The 22,627-nt window shown below is 41.1% G+C and overlaps 1 protein-coding gene and 1 pseudogene across 1 annotated transcript; both read right to left on the reverse strand.

Annotated features, from left to right (window-relative positions):
* Window positions 1-8,512: 8,512 nt before the first annotated feature.
* LOC149821841 (inactive leucine-rich repeat receptor-like protein kinase CORYNE pseudogene) lies at window positions 8,513-9,985 on the reverse strand (annotated as a pseudogene).
* Window positions 9,986-17,440: 7,455 nt separating this feature from the next.
* LOC149821842 (uncharacterized) lies at window positions 17,441-21,139 on the reverse strand. The gene is made up of 5 exons (XM_089981449.1): window positions 20,786-21,139; window positions 19,439-19,885; window positions 19,146-19,339; window positions 17,966-18,935; window positions 17,441-17,545 (listed from the first exon to the last, which is right to left on the reverse strand). The coding sequence occupies exons 1-5, from the start codon at window positions 21,137-21,139 to the stop codon at window positions 17,441-17,443; spliced, it is 2,070 nt and encodes a 689-aa protein (XP_089837575.1).
* Window positions 21,140-22,627: the final 1,488 nt, after the last annotated feature.

Consider the following 22,627-nt stretch of genomic DNA (forward strand, 5'->3'; position numbering starts at 1 on the left):
TCAGCTGAAGTATTTTTTATGGTGTGGCTCAGCTGAAGTATACTTGTGCATATACATACTAAATGAGCTGAAACAAGCTTAAATTAATTTCAAACATAAGCTTGTTTATCTAATCGAGTTTATGTTTAAGCACTACCGGCTCATTGTGCATCCTTGTGTAGGTGGTCATGGACTGAGTTCAGCCCGTTAGGTGCTCCAGTCAAAGATTTATTAGGGATGTAAATGGTTCATATTCGGGTCAGATGTAGCAAACACCAAATCCGACTAATTGGATATTGGCTAATCGAACTCGGATTCAGATGGGAAAATTTAATACCAAATCAGGAAAAATTAGATATAATCTGATTCGGTCATGAACCTATGTCGCAAGGACATGATAAAAAGGATACGATACGTTGATGTTTAAATTTTTTATTAAAAATAATATATAAGAAAACATAAGAGTGAAGTTGAGTTTCTGTGTGACACAAGCCCATTGATAAGTTCTACTCACCTTGTGATTTTTTGTATATAGATGTGTGTACTTACTTTCTTGGTAATTGATATAAATCCGATCCGACTTATGAGGGAAATCTAACCAACTACAATTATCATTAATTTTATCTAGAAAAAACTGAAAATAATAAGAAAATGCAGGAAACCAATCAAAATAAAAAGAAAGTAGTTGATACCTCAAATCTCCAATGAAGGGATTAACTATAAAGATCTCTCATCTATAAATAGATAATTTTTTTTTTAAATTCTAAAACAATCAGACTGCCTATTGTTATAACCTTCTAAAAACATAAATCATATCTTAAAGATATAGGTCAGGTTCAATCATCTAATATTCAAAGTCAAAGACAAAGACAAAAAAAATATCTAAAATAAAAAAATGGATCCAAAATGATCCATTAGACCCAAATTATAATTCACTCTCCTCCTCACTAAAATCAGTCTTGCCCAACAAAGTAAGTGCAAGTGCTTTGAAAACACCAAATTTTATATCTCACAATGAGTTGAATGCTGGTTTAATTAGTGATGACTCTAGTTGACTAATGAAAAGGTGATTTGTGAATGAGCACTTTGATGTGGACCATCGACCCTCAAAAGTCTTAATGATTAGCACGCATTCAAGGGAGCATGAATGGGTAGGTCCAATGTTGTCTCGGTATCGGCGGCCAACGATTCAGGAGGATCGGCCCGATACCGATTCTCAAGCGAATTGATCTGAATCGACCAAAAAAAACAATTAAAAAACATTTCATGTCAATCAAAATGTCATGTTTTAAAACTATTAAAATAATATTAAAAATTTAATTATAATACTTTTTATATTTATTAAAAATTAACCGAATCAGGCTAGTATCGTCTCGATTTACTGCGATACGGTACCTATGACAACATTGGGTAGGTCCCATAATAAAGCTCATGGGGTTGGGGATCCAAAAGGAGGCATGTCAACCGGGGAAAAAGCAAATAAGCCCCAAATAATCAACTTCAATGCTAATAGCTAATATATATATATATATATATATATATATATATATATATATATATATATATATATATATATATATATATATATATATATATACAAGATCAACTTGCTTTTTGTTGACCACTAAAGCATTTCTTACATAATACACCATCCAATCAAAGGTGCTAGCTCCACGACCATCAGCCATGAACTCTAATCATGGATATCAATGGATTGGATGATATCTGATATTTGACCGAATCAAATTTGTTTAGCTGGATTCAAATTTTGCATATGGTTTTGAATTTTGCTATTGAACCCGATAAAAAATCTAGATATTCATTCCCGATTACAGGTAAAAATTCAGATATGGTACATTATGAGCTCTTATTATCCAGATTCAAACCATACCCGACTCAGATTAACCAATATCTGATTAGTTGGACATAGTATTTGACCGTATCAAACCCAAATCCGAACCATACAGATCCCTCACCCTAACAAGGCAAAGGCAAGGAAGTGGGCCATAGGTGAGGTTTAGAGACCAAGTGGGCTCGATTGGCTACTGAAGTTTGACTAAAAAAAGTTAAAAAAAAAAGTCACTCCACCAACAAGTCGTCACGTCAAAGCATTTTCTCCGCACGGCATCTTCTCTCCCTTCTTTTGGGCCGCTTTCGGATGGGCAAGGATTCGCAAATCCCAGCGACCGGCCGGAACACTAATTCCGGCAAAGAACCGGATGATTCTCCGGCGACTAACGAGGATATGTCACCGCCGCTGCGCCGGGAGAGGCCTCTTGAGACGCTCAATATGGAAGAGGAGGTCGCTCGCGAGCCAAAGAAGAGGAGGATCTCCTGCCCGTCGGCTATCGACACGTGTCCGCCGGACGCCGAGAACTACGTCGCCGGGCTCTCGTTCTCCTTCGACACCAAGATCCAACCGATGTACTCGACTCCCAAGTTCGGATGCTTCTACTCCGGGACGGATTTGGGGTTTCCGGATCTCCAAGATCCGGTGCAGGTCTGGTCGCCGGAGGCCAAGGGGGAGGTGGGAATTGGGCCGGAGGTGGAGAAGCTTGTGGGTTTGGGCGTGGTCGATGGTGGGGAAGGTGCTGAAGATGGAAGGTGAAGATTGGGGTATCCAAATTTGGGGATTTTTCCTTCTTTTTCCCTTTCTCTTTTTCGGGTATTCCAAATTCCAACCCCCTTCTCTTATCTTTTGTGCTGGTTTTGAAAGACAGCATCGTGTGGTGGTATTGGATGTATCAATCACGACCTAAGCTAAGCTAAGCTAAGCTAAGCTAAGCTAAGCAAGTTTTTGTCTAATAAAATCGCCAGTTTTAACTCTCTCTCTCTCTCATATCATCTGATGTGTAAGCATTTCAGGGCACTGCTCGTTTTCCCTGTGTGGTCAGCTGTTGATTGGCGTGTGTTAAACTTGGAGAAGATGACTAAATTCTGTTTGTATGCAAAGGCTTCGTGAAGTTGGTGACGACAACTTTTTTTGCGGGGCGGACGGGTCGGCCGGGTGGCTGTGAAGGTGTTGAGTTGAAGACTCCATATCAAACCCCGATGGCGCCGTAGCTTTCATAGGTGGGCCACGTAAGACAGTGTGGTTCGTAGGGCTCAACTCGGGCTTTTCCCTCGCTTCGTCAAGGGTTCCTCGTTACGAAAAAAAAAAAAAAACTTTTGCTGGGTCTCACACACTCTCGTTTTTTTTATCCCTATAAAGGTTGTGTTTGAATCACCGTCTGCGGGATGTATCTGGCGTGGGGCTCACGTGCGTCTGCACGCCCTCGCAAGTGCGAGATGAGAGTGGATGCAATATTGGTGCGTTCGGCAGACGATTGTTTGGCCGTGCCCCCGCCAAATAGTGGCAGCCGGACACTCTAGAACGAAAAAAAAAAATTTGTTTTTTGGGATGGGTGGACATTAGACATGTCCTGTTCATGCGCGTCCGCAATTCAAACACACCTTAAGCAATCCATCTGGTGGAATTTCAACACAATTAAGTGGGGAGCTTTGTGCCCCCCAAAAAATTAGAAAGCCCCTAAAATCTCTCATATATGGTTATTTTTTTTCCTTTTTGACAAAGAACCATCACAGAGAATGGGTTACTTAGGGTGTGTTTGATTGTCTGTCCAATATTGAACATAAAATAATACATATGTCTGTTCTGTAACAATTGTTCCAAGTCCAACTTTTTTTACTCAAATAAAAAATCCTATTTTTATTTAAAAATAAATAAAAATAAATTATAAATAAACTAAAAAAATCCTAAGCCACATAAAAAATAAATCATGAAATTAAATATAAAAAACCTTAATTCAAACTCTAATAAAAAAATATCAAAGAAAAAAATCTTAATCAAATTAAATATAAAATGACATAATTTTAAAAAATTGATTCAAAGTCATAATCAAAGAATTTTTTATTTTTTATATTTAATTCAAACCATAAGATTAAAATTAAAAAACCCTAATTCAAACCCTAAATAAAAAAATCCCTAATACAAACCTAAATAAAAAAAAAACTAATCAAAAGAGAAAGAAAGAGATGAAAGATAAATGAGGAAGAGTCTGGTATAACCCAATCTGCCTCATTTTTTTAAAGAGTTTTTTCACTGTTCCATTTCCGCTTCCGTTGTTCTTTGAGGGGGAAGGGGTTGGGGACATGTGTCCACCGCATCCAGCATTCGGTGGGAAATATGTCCTTAAAGGTATGTTTGATGCACCATTCCCAACGTGATTCAGACAAAAATATCGCTGGAAACGGTGATTTTCAACAAACGTTGGATGCAACGGACAACGTTCACGTGTCCACCGTGTCCTTATATACATGCACTTTTCGTTTCACCCTCCCCTGATTATAAATGCAATAGGAATGCAGGGAACATTCATTTCGTCTCGACGGGCGCATCTCTTTGATCCCCATCGCCCTCAGCAACCCCCTCGCTATCTCCTCCACGAAGCTCAGGGGGCATCGCGCTCTCCCGAAAGCTCATGGACTCGTATTACGCCTCCCCGCTGTGGTTCTCCGTCATGTTGGAGACCTGAGAGAACGAGAGGGATCCAACGGAGTTGATGAGCTTATCAACGGAGACGTCCGGCAACGACTTGTGCTTCACGCACCAGACATGGTCGTCGACGACGTACACCTTGAAGATGACCTTGCCGTTGTTCACCAGGTACTCGAGGCCGGCGAGTGTCGACGTCGTAGATGACGATCTGATTGGGGATGCCGAAGGTCTCACTCTCCTATGGGATCCAAAGCTCGGAGACCGCCTGCAGCATGGAAATCCTGTTGTGGAGCCGCTCGATCGCCTCCGACGGGTTGATCACTCGGGCACCCAGGTTCCTCGTGACGAATTTTTGTGCAGCTGGTTCTGCCATTCATCACCATAGATCTTGTGGATGATGCAGTCGGAGGGCCCCTGCTCCACCAACATAAATCCACAACTCTGACAAAAACTCACCGTCCATCGCTTCACCCACCATCTTCGTTTGCTCCACCAATCGAGCTCTGTATGAAAAAGATGTTTGAACGATGCATGCCATGTGTTAGATGTAATGGTTATGTGAGATGTTATATTTTGTGCTGCCATTGTTGACCAATAAGTTAAATTTGAGAAGGTCGCAGCTTTTTGTCAATGTGAAGTTGCACTTCAATCGTTTGTTGTAATGTCTGCAAGAGATGGTAACCCATGCCATAACAGAACTCCATATAGAACACCTCAACAAATGAAACTTTGATTCTATTTGGAATGCTAGATACTATAAAAGAAAATGGAATCATTTTTGTGAAATGATCATTGTGTCTAGCTTAGTCTTCTCTTGTACATGTAAAACCTATTTCAGAGAAAAAATGTTCCTGTATAAGACGCAAGTATGATTGTCTCACATGTATATTGTCTAGTGTACCTTATCTCACCCTTACTAAAAGAATGAAGGGTACTAATGAAATTGGCCTCAATCATAAATGTCTTCGGATTTTCTAGGACATGCTAAATGTTTATTCATCTCGATAGTATGCTCTTTGCATGATTATTCGATTTAGAATGATAATTTCCAAGGAAAGAATGAGAAATCACAACCATGGTAAATGTCTTATTTTCATGCAAATGCTCATTTCTTGGAGAATTTTCAACTGTCACATGTTGTGTACCTATAAAAATGGTTGTCATTATCATTATACTCATTGAAACTTGAACTGTTTGATTGCTATTTCGTTTTCAGTTAGTTATCTGCAATTAATTTAACTGTTAGAAAGGCGTAAGGAATTTTCTTGAATCTATGGGTATGTTTGGTTGGATACAAATGTGATTTGGAATATCATGCAAGTGAGAGAATGAATCTCATTTTCACAGCTAACCAAACATGTGATTTAGAATCTCATGCAAATGAGAAATGAAATGTGGTTTGAAGTCACATTTGAAGTGAATCTCATGTGATTCTAAATCACATGGAATTTGTGATTTGAAATCATAGGACATCAAATCACATTTGATTCCATCTCATGTGATTCCAAATCACATGAGATGCAACCAGACATAACCTATATGCTAAGTCACATGGGTGCGGGTGCGGGGATTCGGCACTTCCAAAAAACTCGGGTGCGGTAGGGGCAAAAATGTAATATATATATATATATATATATATATATATATATATATATATATATATATATATATATATATATATATATATATATATATATATATATATATATAAAGGGGGTTGGGGGAACAGGCGGGTTTTTTTTTTCAAATTTTGCAGTTGTCAGTAGTTGACAGACAGCTGCTGCTGTCAGCAGCTGACAAAACAGCTGCTGCAGTTGTCAGCAGCTGACAAAACAGCTGCTGTCAGCATAATTTTTTTAAAGAAAAATTTCGTAGCCCATTTGGGCAAATTTTTTTTAAAAAAAAAATCCAACAAAAAAATGGACCTTAATGATCCTGGGTGCAGTCAACGCACCCAGGATCGGGTTGACCGCACCCGGTGCCGCACCCGCACCCGCACCCGCACCCTGCTAGCCGAATCCCTGTGACATAGCCTATATGTGTAACCTAAGCATTGCAAAACACATGCCTAATGTTTTGAACGGGTTGAAATACTCAAGTCTATTGAATTGGTTCAATAAAGGCAAGCTTATCATTGTTTTGATTTATTTTCACTGTGCTTAAATTTTTGTCCGAAAAGCCATCAGTAAATAGGTATGGAGACTGACTAATTGAATACACTCAGGAGCACCCTTTTCAAAGAAACATTGCCCCCTCAATTTTATTAGTGATCCTATCCTGTCCAAAAGTTCTTGATTCTTAGAGGGTCTAAAGATGATCGATGCAAAGCAAGTTTGCTTCACAGAAAAAGATAAATACTGGGCACTCCTGTGAATCTATTGTTCTGAAGTAGTACTCTTTCAAAAATTATGAGCTCTGTCTTTGACTCGCTTAACCTCTTGCCTAGCATATGTATCATAAATTCACACTTATCTACTTCAAACTTCTCATAACCACATTTAGCATAGCATATCATTTAACCATCTGATCTTTTCAGTCTGCTATCTAATGGACCGTTCTATCTGAAGAGGAAGCTTTAGTCAATCATGTTGAAGAAAAGAATCTTATTGTGTTTTTATGTATGTCTCTAATCGCAAGGACTTCCTTTTTCAAATACCATTCATATATCCTGTGTAGTGTGGAGGGGCCTCAAGAGTAAGGTGTGGTGCAAGGCTATCATCGATTGAGTACTTTGCTTGGAAGAAGCAAACAAAACAAAAATATGAATACTTGTGAAGTCCATAATCTGCTTTAGCTAGTTGCCTACAACGTGACTAACGGTTAACCTGGGGATACTCAGGGACATCTAATATTGCTATTTTCTTTGCCTTTATAGGGATAGAATTGAAAATTTTGATATCCTAAACATGCATGCTCATTCCATGCATCTCTTGAATAGTTTAAGTAGTTTGGAAGTGGAGATTGCACAAGTATGCTTGGATTTGGGAAATTGCTTCTTGAGCATCTATATTTCAGTTCTCTTAAAAAAAAGGAAAAGAAATTCAAAAAGATAAAAATTTGAGAAATCATTTTCTTAAGTGGAGTTCTACATTTTCAAGAAGATGATAATTCTGGTTTCCCAAACAGGTTTGCACCATAGTCACAAATATTGGAAAAATATTGGCTCATAAAAAATCTCAAGAGATGATTTTTTATTCAGAATATATTACTATATTTTTTTGAGGAATTAAAACTTGTTTAAGAAATTATTTTATTTTTTTCATAAATGTGTAAGTGTTTTTTGGCAATTTTTTTTATCCAGAACAAGTTGTATTTGTCCAAGATAGTTTGTCCTGCCAACTCAAACATAGGATAAAAGCTGGTATTAAGCGTAAACAAGTTTATTTTTGGCCTTGGAAGTTGAGGTTTTAAGGTATTAACAATAACCCTTTTACTCTTTTTTATGGAGCTCATTTGTTTATTTCATTATCCATCAAAATGTCATCAACTTGATTCTACAAAACATGATAACCGTAAAAATTGAAATCTTGGCAGTTTGGTGTAAATTTTGTTTAATTTATGAGAATTTAAGAGTATGAAAAATTCAATTCGAGATCCATATTTTGGGCAAAAATTGAATTTCAAATCCATATTATTTTAGATATAATTTCGTAATTGGATCCCTATCTAGGCAAAAAACCATAATAAACTTGTTAAAACATGTAAAATGGTGGCCGAATCGAGTCATACAATCCAAAATAAAGTAATTTGACCCATATCCATGATTGTTCAAGTTATCCACACATAGTCGTCAAACAACGGAAAATTGGAACATAGCCATTGAGCACGGTATAAACAAACGTTGGACTTGAAACAGTTGTTAAGGAACATATAGAATCATTCTGTTCTTTTTGTTCATTTAGGGTAAGTTTGATGGCTTGTCCAGGGTTGGACAAAATGAACAAAAAGAATGGATCTGTCCGTTCTGTAACTATCGATCCAAGTCCAAAGTTTGTTTGGACCCTACTCAAATGCTATGTTCCAAATGTCCGTTGTTTAATAATTATGTGCAGTAGGGCGGTGCTTTAGATGAAGAACCCAGGGGCTACAACCACAGTGAATAAATTGAAGTCCCTTGATGATCCCAACTGCAATTCTATGCCGCATCTCCCAATTCAAGTGGAGCTGGCTTGCTCTGACCTTCTTAATTGCATCCTCGAGACTACCATTCGGCATGTAATCGTAAACCAGCGAGTACTGATCAGATCGGTTCACATAGGCATGCAAATTCATCAAATGTCTATGCTTCAAGCAGCCCAAAACTTCCAAATTCTTCTGAATCCTTCTCTTCGCAGACTTGCTCTGGATTTCCGCCATGTTCGCTGGTTCGATTCTCTTGACGGCAACTGTAAATCCGTTCTCGAGTATGGCTTTGTAGTACTTTCCATTAGGGCTCGATTCGAGCAATTGGGCATCGCTCAGTGCAGTCTCTTCGCAGAAGAAAGAGAGCATCTTCGACGTGATCTTGGAGCAGAAATTCACAGGACCTTTCAGGATAGGCGTTCTGCTCGTGTACAGAACAAAGACCCTGATCAAACCAGCAATTAAGATGGCAGCACAAGGGAATATTGTTTCACTGATTCTCAAAAGCAAGAATAAGGAAAATACTACAAGCCCCCAAATGGGGACAAGGCGTCTTCTGCACCTGCCTTTCATCTTCTTCATAGAGCAGTTCAGATTATACCAAGAAGTCAGCACAAGGAAGGTAGTCCTTGGAGGGAGCTAATAATTCATAGTCCATATAGACACCTCCGCATACTAAACCCAAAACCCTACTCTAACAATCTGAAGGAAAAAGAAAAATGCAGTTTTCTCAACGAAAACCCTTCTTCTGGCTAGTACCCGAATGGATTTTGATGAAACCCAAGAACGAGTTGTCCAAATTGATACCCAAACTGAGTTTTTTCTTCAACCTTGCAAACAGAAAGACTAAAACCCACTCATACTACCAATTCTTCCAGGTGGATACCGAAGCTAAGCTACGCAGCGAAACCCTGTATTCCGCCGGAGCAGCCGTAGTCTATTGAGCAGCGTTAGCCCGATCTCGGACGAAAAATCCATCAGAGCTGCCAGAAAAGAAAATGCGCTCTTTCAGAAAGACGCGTCATTTCTCTGCCAGCAAATCCTGAGCATGAAGTTTCGCTTGAGAGAGACACATCGACGGGTGCGGCACGCCCGTCGATGCAATTTTTTTCCCGTTTCTGTTCGTTTTGTAACAGGGGGGAGGTGGATCGAAAATTACATATTATAAAGGACCCGACGGACGCGCTGAACGTCGTCCGCCGCGTCCAATGTTTGTTGGAAATCATTGTTCCCAGGGTGATTTTTGTCTGAATCACGCTGAGAACAACGCATCAAATATACCCTAAGAGCATGTTAGATGGCTCGTTTCGTGGATCGCAAGTGACGAAAAAGACTTTCTCTTTGTTGACGAACATTGAACGCTGTGGACGACACCCGTCCATGCATCATTTCTTTCTCTCACGCAACTACTGTGGAGTCTCTCAGGCCAAAGTTCAGGTAGGTTTTATTTTCTCTTTCTCTCTATTTTTGTTCCTCTCTGTCGGATATCGTCGATGGCATCAGACAACCCCTTATTTGCCTCCTCCAATGACTCCAAGGACGCAATCAGCCTCGATGACCGCTACTTGGTGATCCGCTTCATCCGAAAACCAACCACCCTAATCACACACCCAAAAATGCATCCCCAAAGCTCTCACAAAGGATTCAAGCGTTCAGGTGGCAGATAAAAGCTTCAATGCAAAGGGGAAAGGGGTGTTTGCTGATCGGGATCTCACTCCCATGGACGAGGATTTCGAAATCGCAAACGGTAAGGAGTTCGTTCCATCCATGACCACAAACAACCTCAATGGGCAATGGGGGAGGGATTGGTGGTGGAGGCAGGACAAGAGTGGGGAGTTGCAGAGCAGGGACTATGTGATGGACTGGATTGGTAGCCAGATTTATGGGTCGGGGGACAGTGAGAATTGCGATGTCGAGAGTGGTAATGTAAGTGGTGCGGAAGTGCCTCCGCTGAAGCAGAAGAAGCAAAGGAGGTGAAGAAGGGCAAGCAGAAGAAGATCAAGGAATGGTGGAGAGATAGAGAGAAAAAATAGAAATGAGACATATAATGAATGGTGCTATGGTTTGAAACTTGATAAATGCATTTAAGATTGTATGAAACTCTTGATAAAGGTATTCTACATTTTTCTATTTCATTGGCTGTTTTTGTAGACTAAATTGTTACTTTTTGAAGCTCATGTTATCTATTATTGAGATGATATTTTTTTAACAAATATATAAAATATATGTACAGAGGGGGTGTTTGAACCATGGAGAAGGTGTAGTCGTCTATTGTTTGTTTGATGAAATACTCAAGCTAGCACAACTTATATAGAACCATTCACCAAACTTAGGGCTTCCATTCATCTTTTCTTGAACCAATGCATTTGTGTGGTTTATTGTTGAATTCATGCTATGCCTACCAATTGTTGTTGAAATGCCCAATCAAAGCTCTTCAGGGACTTCAAGTATACTAGGTTGGTGTCATGTCTTCATGCTTATTGAACATGTTCTCTGATATAGGGATGTACAAGTTCAGACAGATTCTTTAGTGGAGCCCCTCTATTTGAAACCATAGCATCTAACTAATGGCTGCTGAAAATTTAGTATAATACATTGAATTATTTCAGTTATACTTGAGGATTTAGAATGGTCTTTCTTGTAGAAAGGTCAATCTTGTTATAGTGCCCTATTTTCATATTTTCATCTGTCTTGTAGATATATAAATTTTATATTTATATGCAATCTATGAAAGGTTTGTGAGGCTTCCCTAGCTGATATATGGAGATTAGACATCATATTTGTCTTATAGTTTTTGGGTGGCAATCATGCTTTTTATAGTGTTAAACAATAAAAGCATCATATAGGTTGTTATTTGGGATAATTTTCAATGTTGTTGCTTCATTACATTTTGCATGGATGTTCAACTTTTGTTGGGATATAATACAAATTGTTGGAATATGATACATATAATAAAGAAATGGATGAAGTATTTGCCACATTGAAAATATAACTACAAGGACAAGTTTCAAGCTAATGACAACGAGCATCTCTTTGTTTGGAGAGGAGGGAAATGTAGAATCAATTGGGGTGATTTCACTGCTCATGAACTGGGTTACATGGACATTGTAATAACTTATTTTAATGTATATTTCATTTGAGGCTAACACTTTTACCATCTCTGCTATTTGTAACTTCAAATTTTATGAATTAGATGACATCCATGGAATTTAAGAATTTAACTATAAGAAAGACACATTTATCATAAAACTCATATCGATATTGCATAGTATAATATGTGAGCAGGTTGGATGAAATTTAAAAAATAGCTTTGAATTTGTAAATGGAAATTGAAAAATGGTTTTGAATTTAGAAATGAAAATTGTTTTTGAAAATCATTTTGAAAATCACTTAGAAATTTTAAAATAACTTGGATAATTAAAAAAAATGGTGTAATTCTATCTTAAATGATGAATATGCTATTTTTTTAACAAATCATTTGAATTTTAAGGAAAATTTCATATTTTATAGAATTAAAACAAGATTAATTTTTATATATTCATGACTAGGACCACAAATATACTTGAAATTAATCTTTATTTAAAATTTTAATAAAGAAAAAAAGATTTTATACTTTTATAGAATTAAAATAAAATTAATTTTTAATATATTCATGACTAGGACCACAAATATATTTCAAATTAATCTTTATTTTGAACTCTAATAAAGGAAGAAAATGAATTTTTGAAAATATGATGATTTTTGAAAAATAACCTAAAAGTGTAGGTCAATTTTTTATTTAATAAAAAATAATAACTCTAAGTATTATTCGTATTCCGACTAGGGCTGAAAATACAAATTTTACTTAGTTTTATTTATCTTTTATTAAATGGTGCACATGCCATTTGTGTTTTTCATATTGTATTTAGAAATAAAGAAAAATTAAATGCAACACATTAATATGAGATTAATTTACATGCTCATTCATTCTAAACTAAGCATAAAATAAAAATTCTCATTAATGTAATTATTACAATCCTTGAATGAATTAAAATAATTGAAAATAATTAGAAATAAATGTAGGCATTTATAAATTTTCTTTAATTATTGAAAAATTGAAAAAATCAGTAATTTAGCCTTTTTATGCCCTAAAAAATAAAGAAAAATAAAATAAAATTAAAAAGAAATGCAAATGATGCATGAACTTAAAAAAATTATTTAAAAAAATATTTTTGGAGTTTTATATTTTCGAAATTGGGGTTTAAAACATATAAATTTATTTTAAAACTTGAATTCAAAATGAATTTTACAAAGCTTTTAGCCTCAAACTCGAATTAAATATACATATCAATACAAATTGAGAGACTTGGCAATTCTGCAAGTTGACTGCTCCCACATTATTTTTGAACTAATGGTTCTCATCCTGTTAAAGTGTTATGCACCACTGCTCTGCTAAACACTATAGTGTTTAGCAAGTGCTTATGTGGGCTGTCAATATTTAGGGGACATTTGAATGTCACAGAATGGGGTACCGTGGTACTCCTTTTCATTGATTTCACTGTCCCGGAAATGGAATCGGACCTTCTATGGATTTCACTATTGCAAAAAATGCACATTTCTTTGGTCATTGTAATGAAGATGGGCGGAAGCACCAATAAAGCAAAACACTCTTTAAGAGTGATCACAAGAGCCAATAACACAAACACTAGAAGTGTATACAAAAAACCCACAAAAGGAAAAATGACTTAAAGTCATAAGTTGGATATTATTGAAGAAAGAAAGAAGAGGGTAAAAAACCCTATGCTCATACAAGGGAAGGCCTGCTCTATTTATAGAGGAGGAAGCCAAGAACAAGGGACCACAAGGGGGCTCCCATCTTGTTGTTGGGAGCCCCAACGGTCATAAATATGACCGTTGGGGCCCCAACGACAAGAAGGGTGGGGCCCCTTGTGGTCTTACAAAAAGTAAAATAAAAAAAGAAAAAAGAAAAAAGAAAAGGAAAAAGTAAAAAAGGAGAGAAAAAGGAGAGGTGAGGGTTTACATGAGGATTCACCAAAATACCCCTATTGGGTATTTGGAAAATAAGAAAACAAAAAAAGAATTATGTATATATATACATATATGTATATATATACTTATATATATATTTATATATACATAATTTAACATGCCCCCTCAAACTTTACGGGGAGAAGATCGAAAGTTTGCTAAGAAGAAACATAAATCGTGGAGTTGGGAGCGCTTTGGTGAAGAAGTCAGCCAGTTGATATTCTGAAGTTGGTAATGTGATAGTTCCCCTGAGATATTCGTCTCGAACATAATGACAATCCATTTTGATATGCTTGGTCCGCTCGTGAAAAGTATGATTGCTTGTAATGTATATCGCACTTTTGTTATCACAACAGAGCTTGGTGGGAGAGGAAATGAGGACGCCCATGTCACCAAGGAGACTTCTGAGCCATACGATTTCCATAGTTGTCATTGCCATGACTCGATATTCAGCTTCAGTGGATGATAGTGAGACCTTCTGCTGCTTCTTGCATATCCACGAAATGAGAGATTCACCTAAAAAAATGCAAAAACCAGTAGTTGAGATACAATCATTGGGATTTCCTCCCCAGTCAGCATCAGTAAAAGCAGTTAATTCAAGAGATGAGGAAGAAGATAAGAAGAGTCCCTTGGAGATGGTATTTTTGATGTATCGCACAATTCTCATTACGGCCGCCATATGAACTGAAGTAGGTGCATGCTGAAATTGACTTGCAGCATGAACTGCATGAGCTATATCTGGACGGGTGATGGATAAATAGGTGAGAGATCTAATTAATTGACGGTAGGGGTTGAATCCTCAAGAAGAACACCGTCCTCAAGTCTCAGTTTTGCATTGATAACTTCGGGAGTCTCAACTTTCTTTTCATCAGATATCCCTGACTTGGTACAAATGTCTGCTGCTAATTTCATTTGAGATAGGATGTATCCTCGCGAGGAGTAAGCGACTTCAATTCCTAAAAAATATCTCAAATATCCAAGGTCAGACATATCAAAAGTTTCTTTTAACATAGACTTCACATCATTTACCCCCCTTTTGTCACTCTCAGTGATGATCATATCATCAACATACAACAGAAGAATAACAATGAAATCATCTGTCTTCTTAACAAAAAGAGCAGTGTCAGTATAACAAGAAGTAAATCTTAAATTGATTAATACATTACTAAACTTGTCATACCAAGCTTTAGGAGCTTGCTTAAGTCCATATAAGGCCTTTTTTAATTTTAAAATTTTTCCATTTAAATTCATACCCGGAGGTGGTTCCATATATACTTCTTGATGCAACCTTCAAAGGGTTGTGATGAGATCAGTGAAGACTCGGCTTGTCGAGTCTCACTCCAGTCTCCACGCTACCTTGATGAAGGCTGGACAGGCACGACTGTGCGTAATCGGATGCTGAACAGTCTTATAAAGCAATAACTCTCACCCAAAAGATGAGTGAAACTGATCTTATTAAATACTCAAAGTCTCTGGCAGATTACTGATAAACAAGTGAATAAAGAATGAAGAGAACTACGAACTGTGATAAAAGTAACGAATGAAAGGAACAAAAGAAAAAAAAAAACAAGGCTGCTGAGCAAAGAAAAGGCGCTGTCGTTATTCTCCAAAAACTCCCTCACGCAGCCCTAGGTTGTGCTTTTTAAAGATGGTCACTGGGTCCGGACCCGGACCCAGACCCGGACCCGAACCCGAACCCGAACCCGAGAAGGCTTCAATTCTGGACTAAATCGGTGCTGAGCCGGGTCTTCCCTTTTCTGGAGTAGGTGCGCGTTATCTTCCTGCATCGAGTCAACTCACCTGGGGTCGGACCCTGCTGTTGGGTCCGATCGTCCATTCCCACTGGTGGATCGGGTTCCCTGGCCGTGCTAGGGTCACCTGGTACTGGTACTGGTACCGCCTGCTCTGCATCATTCTCCCCTGGTTGGGAAGAAGTCGGCTTCGACGACTTGTTGTCTCCACAGTAAGCATATAAATCAGACACATTGAAAATTGGGGAAATGTTCCAATCGGGAGACAGTTCTATAAGGTAGGCATTCGACCCTAAACGTCGTAGGATCTGGAAGGGACCATATTTCTTAGGACTCAGTTTATTATAGGTGCCCACAGGAAAACGCTCAGGACGCAGGTAGACCCAAACAAGCTGACCGACTTGAAACTGAATGTCGCGACGACCTTGGTCAACGAAGGCTTTGTACGCTTCGTAACTCTCAATGAGTTTGGCCCGGACTTGCCTATGTATATCACGCATGTATTCAACAACATCAAAGGCGTCTGGGGCGGGGTCAGGGAGACTGGACACTGGAGCTAGATCGACGACATGAGTGGGCGACCAACCATAAACCACTTGAAAAGGAGGCTTGCCTGTGGACCTATTGATGGAACTATTATATGCAAACTCGGCTTGAGGCAAGACTAGATCCCAGGTTTTAACATTTTCCCCTACTAGGCTCCTTAACAAGTTTCTTAAGGTGCAGTTCACAACTTCGGTTTGGCCATCGGTTTGGGGGTGGTACGCACTATTGAACTGAAGCTTGGTCTTCAACAAAGCCCATAACGATTTCCAAAAATGGCTCATAAAACGCGTGTCACGATCAGAAGTGATTGTGTGGGGTAAACCATGGAAGCGAGCGACGTCCTTGAAATAATAGGACGCTACTAAAGAGGCATCGGTGGTTCGCTTACACGGGACGAAAATAGCCATTTTGGAAAACCGATCAACCACGACTAAAATTGAATCAAAACGACGTGGCGTTCTTGGGAGGCCCACGATAAAATCCATGGATACGTGCTCCCACGACCGTTCAGGAATGGGTAATAGAGTATACAGACCACTGTTCTGACGATGACCCTTGGACACTTGACACACATGACACCCTTGGATGAACTTGACAACATCTTTGCACATTTTAGGCCAAAAGTATCGTTCATCTAACAGAGCGAACATCTTATCATACCCGAAATGCCCTGCTAACCCTCCTTCATGTAATTCAGAAATCAACTGAAGCCTAAGGGAGAAATCAGGCACACATAATTTGTTCCCACGGAAGAGGTAACCATTATGAATATTAAACGGGGGTCGAGAGTGCGATCAGAAGAGATGCACCCCTCCCAGACTTGTTGAAAATCCGGGTCCGTGGGATATAACTCTTTGCTCTGTTCGAACCCTACGACCTGCACTGACATAGTCATCAGGATGCTATTTTTCCTGCTAAGAGCGTCAACCACCTTGTTGAGGGTACCAGATTGATGGCGAATTGAAAAGGTGTACTCTTGCAAGAAGCTGACCCACTTAGCATGACGAGCACTCAACTTCTTTTGACTATTCAGATACTTCAATGCCTCATGGTCCGTGTACAAGACAAATTCCTTATAAATGAGATAATGTCTCCAATAACGAAGAGCTTGTACAACGGCATAAAACTCAACATCATACGTGGAATACTGACACATGGCATGCGTCAGCTTCTCACTAAAGAAGGCAACAAGTTTGCGATTCTGACTCAAGACTGCGCCAATTCCCACCTTGGAGGCGTCGCACTCAACCTCAAAGACAACACTAAAATCAGGAAGGGCTAAGACAGGGGCACTGGTCATTTTCTCTTTGATGATAGAAAAGGCTTTTGCCGCAGCAGGCGTCCACTGAAAACTAGTACCCTTGAGGCACTTCGTGATGGGGGCCATGAGGGTGCTGAAATTTCTCACGAAACGTCGGTAAAAAGTGGCCAAGCCGTGAAAACTACGGATCTCTCCAATAGTCTTTGGGACAGGCCAATCGACAATCGCACGAACCTTCGCGGGGTCTGCCTTAACTCAATCAGATGACACAATAAAGCCTAGAAAAACAACACTGGACGTCATGAACTCACACTTCTTCGCATTGACATACAATTTTTCTCTCCTTAAAATTTCTAAGACCTGACGCAGGTGACTCAAATGGTCCGACAAAGATGAACTATAGATCAAAATATTATCGAAATATACCACGACAAATTTCCCTATACAAGGACGTAGCACTTGGGTCATCATATTCATGAAAGTACTTGGGGCATTGGATAACCCAAACGACATGACTAACCACTCGTACAACCCATCACGTGTCTTGAATGCCGTCTTCCACTCATCCCCCTCTCAGATACGAATATGGTGATACCCACTTTTTAAATCGATTTTGGAGAAAATGGAAGCACCAACCAACATATCAAACATATCATCCAATCGAGGGATGGGAAAACGGTATTTGACAGTTATGCGGTTTATGGCTCGACTATCCACACACATGCGCATGGACCCATCCTTCTTAGGGGTGAGCAAGGCGGGTACTGCGCAAGGGCTCACACTTTCACGAATAAAGCCCTTTTGCAGTAACTCCTGGACCTGCCTTAATAACTCGGCATGCTCGGAGGGGTTCATACGATACGCGGGGAGATTGGGAAGACTCGACCCTGGCACAAAATCAATAGCATGCTGCACGACACGCATGGAAGGAAGACCATCTGGAAGGTCATCCGGCATAATGTCGCTAAACTCTTCAATAAGGGGTTTGATGTCCGTAGGAACTGGTAACGACGTACTCACTGAGGGTTTAGTCACTACAGCATAACAATAACCACCCTCCTGACATTGGTTCAAGAAAGACCGGTAGGATAGTCCGGCCAGTCGGGGAACTCGCTCAGGCTTATCTACCGTGGGAAACCCCGTCTCCTTGATGGGGAAAAGGATTATCTTATGACCTTTAAAGATGAACGAGTACGTGTTCCTACGGCCATCACGAATGGTTTTGCGATCAAACTGCCAAGGACGTCCCAACAGGATGTGACATGCACTCATAGGGGCCACATCACACCACACCTCGTCGTGGTAGTGCTCCCCCATGGAGAATCGGACTAAACAACGCTGGGTGATGGGAACCTCGTTTTTTTTTTTGAACCACGCCATCTTGTAGGGGTGAGACAGTTTCTCGGTTCTCAGGTTCAAGGTAGACATAACGCTCTCGGACACCATATTCTCACAAGCACCAGTGTCGATAATAACATCACATGCGTGACCCTCACAGTTGCATCGGGTTTTAAAGATGTTGTTCCGTAGCCATTCGGCAGGGGTCGACTCACGGGGTGCGGTCAGGACATGACGGATGGATAATAGATTGTCGACATTGCCGTCGAACTCTACGACTTCCCTCTCATCCTCATCCTCGCCCAAGGACTCACTCTCACTCTCGGATGCTGACTCCACAATACCTTCGATGAGATGGGTGTTTTTGGCCACGGTGGGACACCTAGACGCGACATGCCCTAGCTCCTGACACCTAAAACAACAGATGGTAGACTCACTAGGTTTGGTTTTAGACCGGGTATTGAATGCGGGTCCGGACGGATCAGGTTTGCTAAATTCCGCTCTAGGGGTAGACTTTGAGTCCTCCTTCCTAGGGGAGCTCGCTCCCCTGGTTGGAAAACTCGACTTGGGTCGACTCGACTGGTCACTACGGGAGGTCCTCTATTCCTGCCTCCGTTTCAACTTTTCCTCGACGTTCATGGCATAACTGCTGGCCTGATCTAATGTCTCAACCGTGATACAGCTGAAGTCGTCAGAAATAACAGGACGGAGACCAGAGATGTACCTCGTGACCTGTTGGCGGGCAGTTTCCTCGATCTGCACCCGTAGAGAAAGATGATGGAACTCGGCAGTGTACTCCGCCACAGTACGAGTGCCCTGACACAGGGTTAGATACTCCTTATAAGCTCTCTTAGCGTGATCCGAAGGCACGAATTTTGATTGCATCAGTCTTTGCATCTCCTCCCACGACTGTACGCACCCTAGCCCCTGCCGCTCCCTCGATCGCTGCAACTCCACCCACCATGTCTGTGCTAACCCTCTTAACCGAGTGGACGCTAAAGAGACACGACGGTGCTCTGCTACGGTGTGGTAGTCAAAGAAAAACTGTACGACATATGACCAGTCAAAGAACTGCTCGACGTCGAATCGTCCTGCAAACTCCAGAAGGTCCAGTTTCACTCCATAAGTGGAGGGATGCTCTGCTGCCCTCTGTTGTCGAGCCTCCACCATTTCTGCAGGATACTCACTCCAGAACGTGTCGTCGTCCCAAGCTGCTTCATTGTCCTCTATGCGGTACTGTTCGTCGGGATGCTGGTGCTGACGGACTCCACCGAGGGGTGGTCGACGCTCAGGTCGCGCCGCTCCCTGCTGAAATTGTCGCTGCCGGGTTTGCCTGCGGGCGGGCGCCGCCTGTGGCTGTCGCTGTGGTACTGGTATGTAAGGGGGTCCTACTAAAGGTGGGCGGCTGGGTTGGGCCTCTGGCTCTAAGTAGGTAGGAAAGGGGGAGTAAGGGTTTGGGTTAGGATAAGGGTGTAAGGTCGGGCGAGGTACTGAGTTTTGGATCGGGAAGGGGTTATTGGGTTGGTTAGAGTTCAGGTATCTAGTTGGGTTGGGGTAGGACTGGGATGGTTCACCCGACTGGATATGGATCGGGCCTAATCCTAAACTATTCATCGGACCCAGATTCGGGTAGGCTGGATCGGGGATCAAGTTGTGGGGATAAAAGGTTTTGTTCAAACTCGATCCACGGTCCATATGAGTATGGGTCTGGTTTTGACCCGGCTCAAGATCAAGCTGGAGTTCCGTCCGGGTCCGATACAAGTTCGGGTCGGTATGGGATCCATGTTGGGTTTCAAACATCACGGGTTGGGTCGGATTCAGAGCGAACTGCGAACCAAACCCAACTGAGTAGGCTGGGTATGGGGCTGCCAGACCCGCTCCTGAGAACCCAAAGGGTGGTCCTCGGTAATCGGATCCGGACCTGAATAAAATAACCTCCTGACCGGTCCCTGAGGGTTCATGTCCGGACCACAGGGGATCGGTCCCCTTAGTTTTCGAGCTGCCGACAACCACAACCCCACGCGCGGGTGCCGGGAGGGTTGACAGACCCCTCCCTGCACGAACCGACGTGAGCACACCCACGGCCTGAGTCGGTGTCAAACCCGGGTCATGCAGACCAGGTCCAGCCTGCATTCCAAAGTGCGTGGGTCGATGCCAGGCCTGCTGGTTTGCGCCAGTGAGGGGAGGATCTCCAAAAGGTCCCGGGGTCGGCTGCATCGCAGTCCCACCAGAGTTTAGGGGGGGCGTACCTTACTGACGCACTTCTCGACAGACGGTCCGGCGCAGGCCTTCTCCAAAACCCTCCTGAGTCACCGCAGGCTGGGGACCCACTTGGGCTGTTTCGTTCATGGCAGCCGTGAGGATACCAGTGTCGCCCACAGGGGCCTCCACTGGTTGGGTCGTCGCCGGGATCGATCTTGGAGTCGATTCAATGGTGACGAGTCGACAGTCAATCCCGTCCATCCTCTTTGTGATCCCAGCCATCTCCCGGTTCAGGCGCAGCATATTCTCCTGCATCTTTGTCATCATCTCCATCATGCGCATCATTGGGTCCTCGGTAATGACTTCGTCTCGTTCCTTGCCGCGTGCTGGGTCGTCCCTCGTCTCTTGAGCCATGCGGCTGCTGACGGAGGATGCCCGTGCTCTGATACCACGTTGATGCAACCTTTAAAGGGCTGTGATGAGATCAGTGAAGACTCGGCTTGTCGAGTCTCACTCCAGTGTCCACGCTACCTTGATGAAGGCTGAACAGGCACGACTGTGCGTAATCGGATGCTGAACAGTCTTATAAAGCAATAACTCTCACCCAAAAGATGAGTGAAACTGATCTTATTAAATACTCAAAGTCTCTGGCAGATTACTGATAAACAAGTGAATAAAGAATGAAGAGAACTACGAACTGTGATAAAAGTAACGAATGAAAGGAACAAAAGAAAAAAAAAAGGCTGGTGAGCAAAAAAAAGGCGCTGTCGTTATTCTCCAAAAACTCCCTCACGCAGCCCTAGGTTGTGCTTTTTAAAGATGGTCACTGGATCCGGATCCGGGTCCGGACCTGGACCCGGACCCGGACCCGAGAAGGCTTCAATTCTGGACTGGATCGGTGCTGAGCCGGGTCTTCCCTTTTCTGGAGTAGGTGCGGGTTATCTTTCTGCATCGAGTCAACTCACCTGGGGTCGGACCCTGCTGCTGGGTCCGATCGTCCATTCCCACTGGTGGATCGGGTTCCCTGGCCGTGCCAGGGTCACCTGGTACTGGTTCTGGTACCGCCTGCTCTGCATCACTTCTTCATTTAAATTTCTATTTAAAAAGACATTTTTGACATCAAGTTGAAAGATTGACTATTTTTTAATAGAGGCTATTGCAATAAGAGCTCGAACACTAGTCTTTCGAGCAACTGGGGCAAAAGTTTCATCATAATCTACCCCATACTCTTGGGCATATCCTTTGGCCACTAACCTAGTCTTGTATCTTTCTAGTGAGCCATCACTCTTAGTTTTTACTTTAAAAACCCATCTGCATCCAATGAGTTTCTTGCCATTGGGAGGATCAATGATTTCCCAAGTTTGTGCCTTTTTAAGTACTTTAAGTTCCAGTTCCATTGCTTCATTCCAGTGAGCATATTGTTTAGCATCATTATAATGAGATGGTTCATGAAATGAGTGAAGAGCTAGCAGACATGCTTGAAAATTTGGAGAAAAAGAATCATAAGATACAAATCTATTTGGTATTTTAGAAATACGATTTGATCTTCTTTGAGAGGACTCTTCAATCGACTCATTTTGAGAGAATTTTTCAAGGGCACAAGGTGGATTACTTTCATTCCTTCTAGAGTAGACTTGTGTTTGTCTCGGTATATTTTCATCTAAACTTTGGTCATCATTTGGAGGTTCAAAATGATCTTCTATGAGAGATTCACTAGATTCAACATGACCCTCTATGATGTTTTCTTCAGGTAACAAGTCAAATAAAAAAGAATAGTCAAAATTTTCATTTGGTTTATGCGAAAAACCATTTTCTTCTTCTAGGAATGTGACATCTTTTGAGATATAAAATTTGTTTTTTAGTACATCAAAACATCGATAACCTTTTTGTTTTTCGCCATAT

Source organism: Nuphar pumila, chromosome 11 (genome assembly GCF_984573655.1).
Source record: "Nuphar pumila chromosome 11, dmNupPumi1.hap1.1, whole genome shotgun sequence".
Lineage (NCBI taxonomy): Eukaryota > Viridiplantae > Streptophyta > Magnoliopsida > Nymphaeales > Nymphaeaceae > Nuphar > Nuphar pumila.